At 35.9% G+C, this 12,252-nt stretch overlaps 1 protein-coding gene across 1 annotated transcript in view; it reads left to right on the forward strand.

Annotated features, from left to right (window-relative positions):
• The window catches only part of tanc1b (tetratricopeptide repeat, ankyrin repeat and coiled-coil containing 1b), a 78,733-nt gene that overhangs the window by 11,907 nt on the left and 54,574 nt on the right, over positions 1 to 12,252 (forward strand). Inside the window, exon 5 of the mRNA XM_016246028.1 lies at positions 2,441 to 2,697. Coding sequence (XP_016101514.1) covers positions 2,441 to 2,697 — 257 coding nt within the window. The remainder of the gene's footprint in view (positions 1 to 2,440; positions 2,698 to 12,252) is intronic.

Here is a 12,252-nt window from a genome sequence, read left to right on the forward strand (position 1 = left end):
TTTTTATACATTTCAACAATGAAGAAGAAATGTTTAATGGGTTCTCATAGTCATGAAAACCCTGGACTTATATGAATGCCTGGAAAAATCAGGGAAATAAAAGCAAACCTAAAAAGTTATAGCAATTTCTATAGTGCATGTAATTGTTTCTAGTATTCAGTATTTCATTTGTTATTATTGCTTTTTTGTGAGTGCAGTATCTATAAAAGATTTTTTTGAACAATCGTCAAAAATAATTTCCAGCAGTCCAGTCATGGAGTTTCATTGGTCACAATTTTTGGGAACCCATGTATTTGTTTGCTTGTTTTTTATATTTTCTATATTTTCTTTTCTATGTTTCTAGTATGTTGGTTAGAATTGCTTTTTGTGAATGCAGTGTCTAAAATTATTTTAAAAAATTGAATTTTGAATAGTCAAATATTATTTCCAGCAATCCAAAATTGTGATTTCTTTCTTTCTTTTTCTTTCTTTCTTTCTTTCTTTCTTTCTTTCTTTCTTTCTTTAATTTATGGCATTTTATGTATTTATTTATTTATTTAGTGGAAAATGAACAACAAATAATTCCAGCAGTCCAGTCATGGAGTTTCATTGGTCACAATTTTTGGGAACCCATGTATTTGTTTGCTTGTTTTTTATATTTTCTATATTTTCTTTTCTATGTTTCTAGTATGTTGGTTAGAATTGCTTTTTGTGAATGCAGTGTCTAAAATTATTTAAAAAAATTGAATTTTGAATAGTCAAATATTATTTCCAGCAATCCAAAATTGTGATTTCTTTCTTTCTTTTTCTTTCTTTCTTTTTCTTTCTTTCTTTCTTTCTTTCTTTCTTTCTTTCTTTCTTTCTTTCTTTCTTTCTTTCTTTCTTTCTTTCTTTCTTTCTTTCTTTCTTTCTTTCTTTCTTTCTTTCTTTCTTTCTTTCTTTCTTTCTTTCATTTATGGCATTTTATGTATTTATTTATTTATTTAGTGGAAAATTAACAACAAATAATTCCAGCAATCCAGTCATGGAGTTTCATTGGTCACAAAGTTTGGGAAGCCAAGATTGTTTGGATTGATTGATTGATTGATTTGTTTATTTATTTATTATTTATTTATTTATTTATGCATTTAGCAGACGCTTTTATCCAAAGTGACTTACAGTGCATTCAGGCTATACATTTTTTATCAGTATAAGTATTTAGTGCATATGATTTTTTTCTAGTATATTGGTTAGAATTATTTTTTGTGAGTGCAGTGTCTATAAAATAATTTAAAAAAATTAATTTGTAAAGAATTGTCAAATAATTTCCAGCAATTAAAAAAATAATTTCCAGCAATCCAAGATTGTGCTCTATTTATTTAGTTATTTATTCATTTATAAATTTACTCACCCAACATGTAAGTTTTGTGAAAAATCATCAAAATAAATATGTTCCAGCAATTCAGTCATGGAGTTTCATTGGTCAAAAGGTTTGGGAACCCAAGACTGTTCCCTAGTTGTATGTGTAAGTAAATGAGTGTCATTGATCATGTGACTTTGTAGAGACTGCCAGATGTTCTTGATGCTCTTTGGATCACCTGAAATCATGCTGGAGAACATGATCATCAGGTTTAGTTCATATAGCTTCAGTGCTGGTGTCATTACAGCAGAAGAGACCAAATACTGACACATTTTCACATTCAGATTCACTTGTCACTCAAAATGGAGATCATCTTCACCAGCGCTCTCAGATGTTTGGAGCCGACTGTATAAGTGTGTGTGTGTGTGTGCCCGCATGTGCGAGCGCTGACACATGGCACATGCAGCTGTTGTCATGCATGTTATTTAGTAATAAAGTCAGGAGCTGAAACTGAACCCAGAGATTCATCCGCCCCCCTCAGATCAGTGAACAAACACACGACCAGCGCTCTCAGATGTTTGGAGCCGACTGTATAAGTGTGTGTGTGTGTGTGTGTGTGCCCGCATGTGCGAGCGCTGACACATGGCACATGCAGCTGTTGTCATGCATGTTATTTAGTAATAAAGTCAGGAGCTGAAACTGAACCCAGAGATTCATCCGCCCCCCTCAGATCAGTGAACAAACACACATGCATGAATGCACACACTCTCACTCTCATTGTTTGTTTATTTATCTTTTAATTCGAATGAAAAAAGGCAGAGTTATTAGCAGCGATAGCAAACACTGATCCACACAAACAGTGTGCAGCGTGTTTGTAATGGGTAGTTTGTGTTGAGGTTGGTGCTCATTAGCAGCGTGAAACGGCGATCAGGTGAAAGTGTTGAGAAGGTCAGTGACTCATCAGAATTTATGAGTGGTAATGATGCTCATCTGAGATTGACTTCAGGAGCCGTGATCTTTCTTTTTCTTTTACACGCTTTCCTGTTAGCCAGTCTTCATCTCTGCCTCTTTGAGGGGTTGTGTGAAGATTTTCACTTTATATTATTTGTTGGTCTCCTCCAGCTCATCAGAGAATGACGACCGCAGCGGCTCCAGTCTGGAGTGGGGTAAAGAGGGCAGCATAAGGAGCTGCGCTCAGCATGTGCGGCCAGACACGTGCTCTCCGGTGGCCGAGGAGGAAGCGTCAGCATCCGGGACAGGGGTACGGAGCATCTCTACTGCTAAGAAGACTTCAGGAGCCACAGGGTCTGAGGGACCCATCCAGTATCCCATGCAGAACTCGTCCAGTCTGATGATGCCTCGGCCGAACTCAGTGGCAGGTAAGAGCAATCAATGCATTTACCAGCAGAACACAAAGCATCAGGGTCATCCTGTGATTACTGAGGCAGTGACTGACGCTTGACCGCTGGAATGAAGCGGAGCAGAGACTCATGGGAAGACATCGCCACCACTTTAAGAGTGTGTGTATGTGAGATGTAGATTGTGACAGAGCTCATTATCAGGAGGCACATTCTTTCTCCTGTTGCTCCTTAAGGAAGCAGATACGAATATATATATATATATATGTATGTGTGTGTGTGTGTACTATTTATGTATATGTATGTATGATGATTCATTTGTTTGTTTGTTTTTTAATAATTATTTATTTTATTTTGACTGGCTGCCATGACAAGATATATCTATATACACAATTATATATTATTACAGTTGTTATTAATATTTTTATTTTTAAAATATTTTTAAAGTATGTCTATATAATTCTTATTAATTTTATTTCAGTTTTAGCTGTATTACTACATAAACTAAAGTTAAACTAGCTGAAATAAAAAAAATTATATTTGAACAAAAGGTTGCATAGTTTAATTTTATTGATTTATTGATTTACATATTTAAGTACATATAAAATATAACTATTATGAAATATTTTGAGGTTGTTGTTTTTTAATGTTAATAAGATCTATTAGGCACATTAGATGCACTGAAATAACTACAAAAATGAGAAATTCTATTGAATTTTATTTAAATGTTTGTTCATTATAGGCAGTATTAATTATATTTATGTGTTGTAGTAATAAGAATTTGAAGCCGATTTGTCATGAAAATAATGTCACAATTCTCACAAATTGAATGATCCTAAAAAATGCTATTATAAATTTTTAATCTATTATTATTTATATTATTATATAATTTATTTTGATGTGAAATATGACCTTGAAGTGTTGTTGATGGGTTTTATGATCGTGATTTTGAAGATTTGATTTTGTTTGGTGTTTGGATGAATATGAGGCTTGCATCTCTCTCAGAAGCTGATCGTTGTGATGGACGCTGATTTGAAGTCTGCAGAAGCTGTTGAGGTGTTTGTGAGAGAGATGAATGTGTGTCTGCTTCTGGATTATTGTGATGTGTGTAAGTTGTGCAAGGTAAAGTGCAGAAATGCTTCTCATAAAAAGCCATCAGTCATTAAACTAAGCGAGTTGACATGTAACTAGGGATGCACCAGTACTCGTACTCGTTAAAATGCCGCAATACCAAACGCCGATACCACACAGCATGCGATAAGTGCCGTATTCAGACAAAGAAACACCGACAACAGACAGCAGAATGGTTATTAGAGATTAAGGATGTCTACGAAGTATATGTATGCAATGAATATAATGATAAAATTCAATATTAACGCCTGTATAGCTGATGTGCGCGAACTGATAAACAAAGCACGCTGAGTGGATTGAGCGCGCGGCGGCGCACATGCGTAAGCTTGTCGAGTTAATATCCCTTTCTCACAGACATAACTGGAAAGTTTGTAGTTCGGTCGGATGTGTCAAAAACAAGTAAGTAAAACAATGCACAAGTTACTTAATGGTAGGGAGAAAGAGACAGAGACTCACTTAACACACGCATAATTTGGATTAAAACGAAACCGTAAAAATAGGACCATTTATAGGGGCATTCACTATAAACATCATTTATTTTCAACCTTAGGCATACACGACTTTCTGGCAAAAGTGAATCTAGCAGCCTGTGTGAAATGCACTAGACTGTACTATTCTGCATCAGTACAAATACGTGCACGCGTTGCGCAGGTTTTGCTTGCTTGAGTGTTTCTGCATTATATGAGTGACTTTGGAAAATAAATCGCAGCACGTTTCAGATGAAAAAAAAACCGCGACTTCTATATCTGAAAATATCACAGTTAGGAGATTTATAACGAGTGGTTCCCTGCATTATTACAGCAAAGCACGTGATTACAGTACTGAGCCGCTGCAATGGAGCAGCTCTAATGCTATTAAATGAGAGATGATGTACCATAGAGCAATGAACAGTGGAATACATTTTAATGGGCATAATTAAGTGTGAAAATAACTGAAGGGTATAAAGTGAATCTAGCAGCCTGTGTGAAATGCACTAGACTGTACTATTCTGCATCAGTACAAATACGTGCACGCGTTGCGCAGGTTTTGCTTGCTTGAGTGTTTCTGCATTATATGAGTGACTTTGGAAAATAAATCGCAGCACGTTTCAGATGAAAAAAAAACCGCGACTTCTATATCTGAAAATATCACAGTTAGGAGATTTATAACGAGTGGTTCCCTGCATTATTACAGCAAAGCACGTGATTACAGTACTGAGCCGCTGCAATGGAGCAGCTCTAATGCTATTAAATGAGAGATGATGTACCATAGAGCAAAAAATAAAAAAAAGTAAAATACATTTTAATGGGCATAATTAAGTGTGAAAATAACTGAAGGGTATACAGTCAAACCAAAAATTATACAGAGACCAGATAAAAAATTTTATATTTTTTTTTACTAGTGGGTGCAGGACACTATAGTCGCAGGTTTTGCTTGCTTGAGTGTTTCTGCATTATATGAGTGACTTTGGAAAATAAATCGCAGCACGTTTCAGATGAAAAAAAAACCGCGACTTCTATATCTGAAAATATCACAGTTAGGAGATTTATAACGAGTGGTTCCCTGCATTATTACAGCAAAGCACGTGATTACAGTACTGAGCCGCTGCAATGGAGCAGCTCTAATGCTATTAAATGAGAGATGATGTACCATAGAGCAAAAAATAAAAAAAAGTAAAATACATTTTAATGGGCATAATTAAGTGTGAAAATAACTGAAGGGTATACAGTCAAACCAAAAATTATACAGAGACCAGATTAAAAAAATTATATTTTTTTTTACTAGTGGGTGCAGGACACTATAGTTCATTTATGTAAGTGAGGATAGCAAAATAAAGTAAACTGTGACAAATTATGCCCAAAAATTATTCACACAGTGGACTACCGGTAAAACTGATACAAATTTGGGACCAAAAATTATTCAGACCGAGTCTGGGAATAAAAATGAAGTTCAGGTTGTCATGAAGCTGGATGACAGCATGCCCAGGAGACTACAGGCTGTCATTGAGGCTAAGGGCTGCCCGACTAAGTATTGATAGTTGTGTAAATACTGTCATACTAACAGCTGTGTTAGTTTTAATAAACTGTGATAATGTGAGAAAAGTTGAAGGTGTCTAAATAAAGTTTGGTTTGACTGTATATATTTGACAAATGAAGTTAACCAACTAACATTATACATACTCTTTTTGTTTCTGTACCCAATATTAAAAAAATGTACAACGGTAATCGGTACTCGGTATCGGCAAGTAAAAAAGATAAAAGTATCGATATCGGGCGAGTACTGGAAAAAGTGGTATCGGTGCATCCCTACATGAAACAATAAAAACCCGTTGGCACCATAAAACATGTGCGGTTGTCAAGGTTAAAGTATGTTTTCTTTAGTGTGTTTGTGTGTTTGTTCGCATTTTCATTTTGTACACCTGCTTGCTTTTACTCATTTCACACCCTGTTTGGCCTCGGTGAATAAAGCATTAATCTTTACTGAGCGTTTGATAGATCTGTAACTTTACTGCTGTCACAGCTGCTGATGTGGTGTTACCACACACACTCAAAATACAGCTACAGATGGGAACCAAGGAATTTTATGATTCTGGTTCCAATTTATATTCTACTTAATGATTCTAATATTGTAATATCTCCATTAATGATTCTTTTAGTAAAAAAATTAATAAATTTGGTTGCATAATTTATTTTAATTTAATTAATTTTTTATTATTATTAATTTTAAAGAAGCATTTATTTCTTTCATTTATGTTAAAAAGTAAGCTTTCCTCTAAAAAAACATTTTGGTTGCAGAGTTTTTATTTTATTTTAAGGTGCTATACGCTGTATTAACAAAAACATAAATGGCATAAATAAAAACACTTACACTGACAAGCTACGCAATATCGTGTTCATAATCGAATGTGACTCATCTGCGATTATGAACGCGATATTGCAGTGATCTACGGCTCTGTGTAGTAAATGCCGCTCCATCTGAAAGCACGTGATGGAGATTTACTATTAATCACAGAACCGACTTTACTGACGAGATGCACATGACAATCGCATGCGATTTATCGTGCAGCCCTAAGTTTGTCTGTTGATCACAAAGTACAAATTAGATGAAAACTAGGATGCCGGATGTATTCAAAGCGCCGCCAATACTGTTTAGAGTGCGTGGAATGGTGCGCTGTGATTGGTTGAGCGGATATATCGCATTCTGCAGAGAAGGGAGACTGGCGTTTGTCACGGTTTGGAAAAAAAGGGAGAAAACATGACAGAATAACTCGGCGGATATCGATTTTGCGTCAAATTAAAAATTGACTTTTCAATACCGACCAGATACAATGCTAATGCAGACTCAAAACTCATCTGTTTAGCTGTGCATTTATTGAATGAGCACTGTGCGATGTCCGAACTGATTGCACTATATTATATGTATAATCGTTTTCTTAAATTCATTTTAAACCTCTTAAATAAATTTTTTTTTTAATAATTTTCAAAGTTTTTAAATTCCTTGTTTTATTGTTGTGATTATTGTTTTTATTTTATTTTATGTAAAGCACTTTGAATTACCATTGTGTATGAAATGTGCTATACAAATAAACTTGCCTTGCCTTGCCTTGCCTTGATTTTGGCGGAAACTCAAATTTTTTTTTAAATGGCGTTTATTGCGTTTTGAAACCAAACTCTTCATATCTTGGTCCATTTTAATCACGTTACTTGTCCTTTTTGGAGTTTGACAGCATCCAGTTTGGAACGACACTATCCATTTTTGTGATCTGTTTCTTTAATTGTTGTGGAGTAAATGGTGCTGTCAGTAAAGATGCTGCCGCTTTAGTCTTTAGAGTCTGTCTGGGATTCTCGACCTCAGTGAATAATCATTCCATTTAATTTCTGAGACTGAACTTCATTTGTGTCCAGGCAACCAATCCATTTACTGGACAGCTCATTAAGACACACTGGACTCTCTCTCTCTCTCTCTCTCTCTCTCTCGCTCGCTCTCGTAGAAAACAAAGACCCCATTTTAACCGCTCAGTTATTAGAATGAGTCACAAATCTCACCCGTGTCAATCCTGCTGCTGCTGCTGCTGTGCAGCATAAATCTCAGATATGTTGCAGCATGTGCAATCTGATTGTTTTGCACATGATTTTTCATTTTACAGATGAGAACTTGAGTTTGTGTGCAAAATGCATCTCCCTAATGTAAAGTCGGTCGATATATATTCATATTTCTCTGCTTCTGCTGTCATTTTTGTCTTTCAGCTCAAGCAAATTTGAAGAGAATCTTGCTGTGCAAGTTAGTTAAAATTAATTAAGCTGTCAGCATTTAGTAGCCGTTGACAGGTATCAGTTTATTACCTGAATAATAGCACATCTGGTTTGCATCTCCCCCTTGAGACGGATGTTTTTTACCGCAATAATGCATGTTAAGTCCATTCAGCAGGTTAGTGCACTTGCAGTATATTGCCTAAACATTTCCATCTGCCTTTGTGTGCTTGTGTGGAGTTTGTTTATAGCTTAAGAAAGAGTTTTAGTGTCTCTGGTTTAAGCTTCAGTAGCAGAAACAGTTCTGGAGTTGGTAAGTTTGATTCAGTTCTGTGAGTCAGTTCAAAACTGTCCATTTGAACGAATCCATAATTGATTGAAGATCTGCTGTTCGGTTATTGTGATTTTTTTCTCTGAGCTATTTTAGATCATAAGACTGAAGAATTTCAGGATAATACAGTTTAGTGTCAGTAAGATTTTTTATGTTTTTGAAAGAAGACTCTTCTGCTCAGCAAGGCTGTATTTATTTGATCAAAAATGCAGTAAAAACGGTAATATTGTGAAATATTTTTACAATTCAAAATAACTGTTTTCTATGTAAATATATTGTAAGAAGTAATTTATTCCTGTGATCAAAGCTGAATTTTCAGCATCATTACTCCAGGCTTCAGTGTCACTTGATCCTTCAGAAAACATTCTAATATATCAATGTTGAAAACAATTTATATTTTTGTTGAAACATTTTTTTCCTTGAATAGAAAGTTGAAAGAACAGCATTTATTTGAAATTGTCATTTTTGATCAATTTAATTCAACCTAAGTGAAAATCATAAGTCTGTTCTCTTAGAGAAAAGCCCAAGTTTAATATTTAGCAGCGGGTGTTGTAGAAACCCTGTAACCTCACGTATGAGCAATAGTTATAGTGATTCTCGCTTTTGCAAACAGCGCTAATGAGCTTAAACAGCGAATACACACACCAACTGGCGGTGCTACATGAGTTTAATTAGACTCGTGAAAGCAAAGAGCTCAAGCTAATTAAGCTGATTTGCTATGTAATAAAGACTGTAAAGTCTTTTACAGGATGAGCACACAGCAGCTGGACATGTAGCCACATGCATCCACATGCAGTCAGATAACGGCGTGCTCTGTGTCTTGTCCGGTCTTGCTAGACGGTCTTTTGACTCCGTTCGATCGCCCTCTTAATGCCCGTAAGCCTCCAAAATAACAGACATGAATCTATAATTGTATTATCGCGCAGCAGGGCACATCTGCAGAACGTCTCTCCTCACCTTCTGCACGCCAAGTGTGCTTAACGTCTGCAATACAACCACTGAAGCAGCAGACATGATAGCATGCGTGTTCAAAGATTAAAAAACAGTGCTGATGGAAACTAGGAATATTTTGTGCAGATCTTTACATACATGACAGATGATAGTTTCTTTTAAGCTCAGAAACTTAAATAAACACATTCAGGAATGGGAAAAGAAGCATCTAAAATTTCTCCTTTCATGCTTTTTCATCAAGTACTTCTTTAAGGCTGAACCTCTGAGTAAATTAAGTCAAGGCACATTTATTTATATAGTATGACGCGAAAGAAAATATACTGTATATATATATATATATATATATATATATATATATATATTGTGGCCACAAATTAAGATTTTGTTTCCCATGTTTTTGTAAATCGTGGCCAAATTGTACTCATTTGTTTCCTCATTTTAATATATTGTGGCCTTGTACCAATTCATTCCCTCGTTTTAGTAAATCATGTACTAATTAGTTCCCTCATTTTAATTAACTGAAAAAAGGAAGTTTTTACAACACTGTTACCTTGCCGGTCAAGACAGATTTCGGAATCAATAATTACTCCCAAATTCCTCACATAACCACATAAATCGTTAGGGAATGATCCATGGCTTTTAACCATGTCTTTCTCAAACTGTTTGTTACCGAATATAATAAACTCAGTCTTATCTGCATTTAATTGTAAGAAAAACATCAATATTTTGCAAATTATAGCAGAAATTTGCTTTTACAGGGAGCCAAGAGAAGTACAGTAGACCAATACTGTACATATTTTAATATCTGCCGACAGAGACCTGAGCAAAAAGAGGCTCCTGGACAACAAGTGTCTCTGCTATGCTGTTTCATTTACACAGAACCAAAGACTGAAACTCAAACGTACTTGATCACTATAGTTTTACTGCCTCACAAGCCCTGCTGTTGCCTTCAGGAGATGTAAATCTAGTGACTCCACCGGTCAAAGCAGCGCCGTGTATCTGATGTACAACACGACTGCATATTGATAGCCCATCTGTTTTTTAAAACCTGAATATCTCTGCATCTGCATGCATGTGTGTGTGTTTGTGTGTGTGTGTGTGTTTGAGCTCCAGTGCAAATGGCTGATACCCAGAGAATCATTCCTCAGTGGCAGAGCTAAACCTTGCTGAGAGAGAAATCTAATCAGACCAGCTTTAGCAGCAGACTGGCCCGTTACCAGCTCCACAGATTACGTCCTATTCCCCTGCTTTCATCGAGTAATCTGCTGTCTGTTTACCGATGAATATGCATAACTCAGATGATGTCATCGCTTGAATATATTCATGGGGTCAGATGAGTGGGCCTTTTGAACCGGATGATGTTAATTAACAGGCTTGATTCATGTTGAGACACGGGGTCAGATGCTCCTTCACTGCACCGTTGGGATGACGCTAATCGATCTTACAAAAACACAGTCAGACCCTCAGGACTCAGTGTTGTGATTCGGCATTATTAATGAGTGATGTTGACAAACGAGCAACACATGGGTGAAGGTTTTGGCTGGTTAGAATTGGCTTTAGTTCAGTAATAGAAACTGCACTTGCAGTGTTGACAGCAATTGGCTCTGCAACACAAGCATTTAAAAACCTTCTCCAAATTACAGCCAATGTGACCTTTTATAAGTGAAGATGTTGACGGACAAGCCACTGTCAATCTAAATATCTTTAAAATCACAGACAGAGCGTTAGGAAAGTGAGTGGTGGCACTAAATATGACAAGATGACGGTGAAAACCACACAAACGCACAGAGCTGTAAAATGACACTCGCTTAAACAAACAAACCGTCAAATGAGATATGCAAAGCACTTCATAAGAAACATCCTGACAGGTTATGATGCATGTTTTAAAGTGGGAGTGGGAGGTAAAAGATAATGATATTATAAAATAATAAATGCCACTTTAATGCTGCCCACAAACACACACATGTGGGAGAAAATCAAAAAAACATTCAGGGTCACATTTCAACCGGAAATTCCAAATATAAAACAGTCTATTTTAGGACCATTAAAATTTGTTTGATAAAACAAATAAGGAGAATTGTAATAATTATGAGATGCAATTTCTTTAGCTATGTTGCCCACGTCTACTGAAACTAAAGCAAAATACATACATGCATACATAAATAAATAAGTGGCACATACACACCATGCTGGTTTGGTCTGGCCAGAGGAGAACCGACCCTCCGACTGAGCCTGTTTTCTCCCAAGGTTTTTTTTCTCCATTTCTGTCACCGTTTTGGTTCCTTGCCGCTGCCTCCTCTGGCTTACTTAGTTAGACAATTTTATTTGAACTGAACTGAGCTTATGATGACAGCACTGAATCAATGATGAACTGACTTTAACTGATAAACAGACTGTTTTCTATTGTCATCTTGCATTATCAGCACACTATTTCCCTGTTTAACACTGTAAAAATGCTTTGACACAATCTGTATTGTATAAAGCACTATATAAATAAAGGTGACTTGACTTGACATGCTGCCCACAAAAAATAAAAAAATAAAACAGAATTAAAAATAAAAATATATATTTCCTAAAAAAATACATCTATTTTAGAATAAAAGAAAATAAATCAAAATTTACCTAATATAAATATTGAGCTAAATATTGATAATTGTCAAAAGGCTGACTTAGTGCAATTAAAGCAGAAGGCGCAGCAGCTCAGTCGAGCTGAACACAAGCAGTCACAGCTGAAGACACCAGCGATTCCAGATGCACCGTCACCAGAGCGAACGCTTCTCACTGAATCCTCCAGCTGTCAGGAAAGAGGAAAGTCATTTCCTGGGACAGGAGCCAGAGCCACAGAGTGAGACATTTACCTACAAACCCAACCCAAAAAGTAGACTTAAAATAAAAGTCAATTAGTAGTTTTAAAAAAATACATTTCATTTCATT

This window comes from Sinocyclocheilus grahami, unplaced genomic scaffold (genome assembly GCF_001515645.1).
Source record: "Sinocyclocheilus grahami isolate Dianchi unplaced genomic scaffold, SAMN03320097.WGS_v1.1 scaffold780.1, whole genome shotgun sequence".
In the NCBI taxonomy this organism is placed as follows: Eukaryota; Metazoa; Chordata; class Actinopteri; order Cypriniformes; family Cyprinidae; genus Sinocyclocheilus; species Sinocyclocheilus grahami.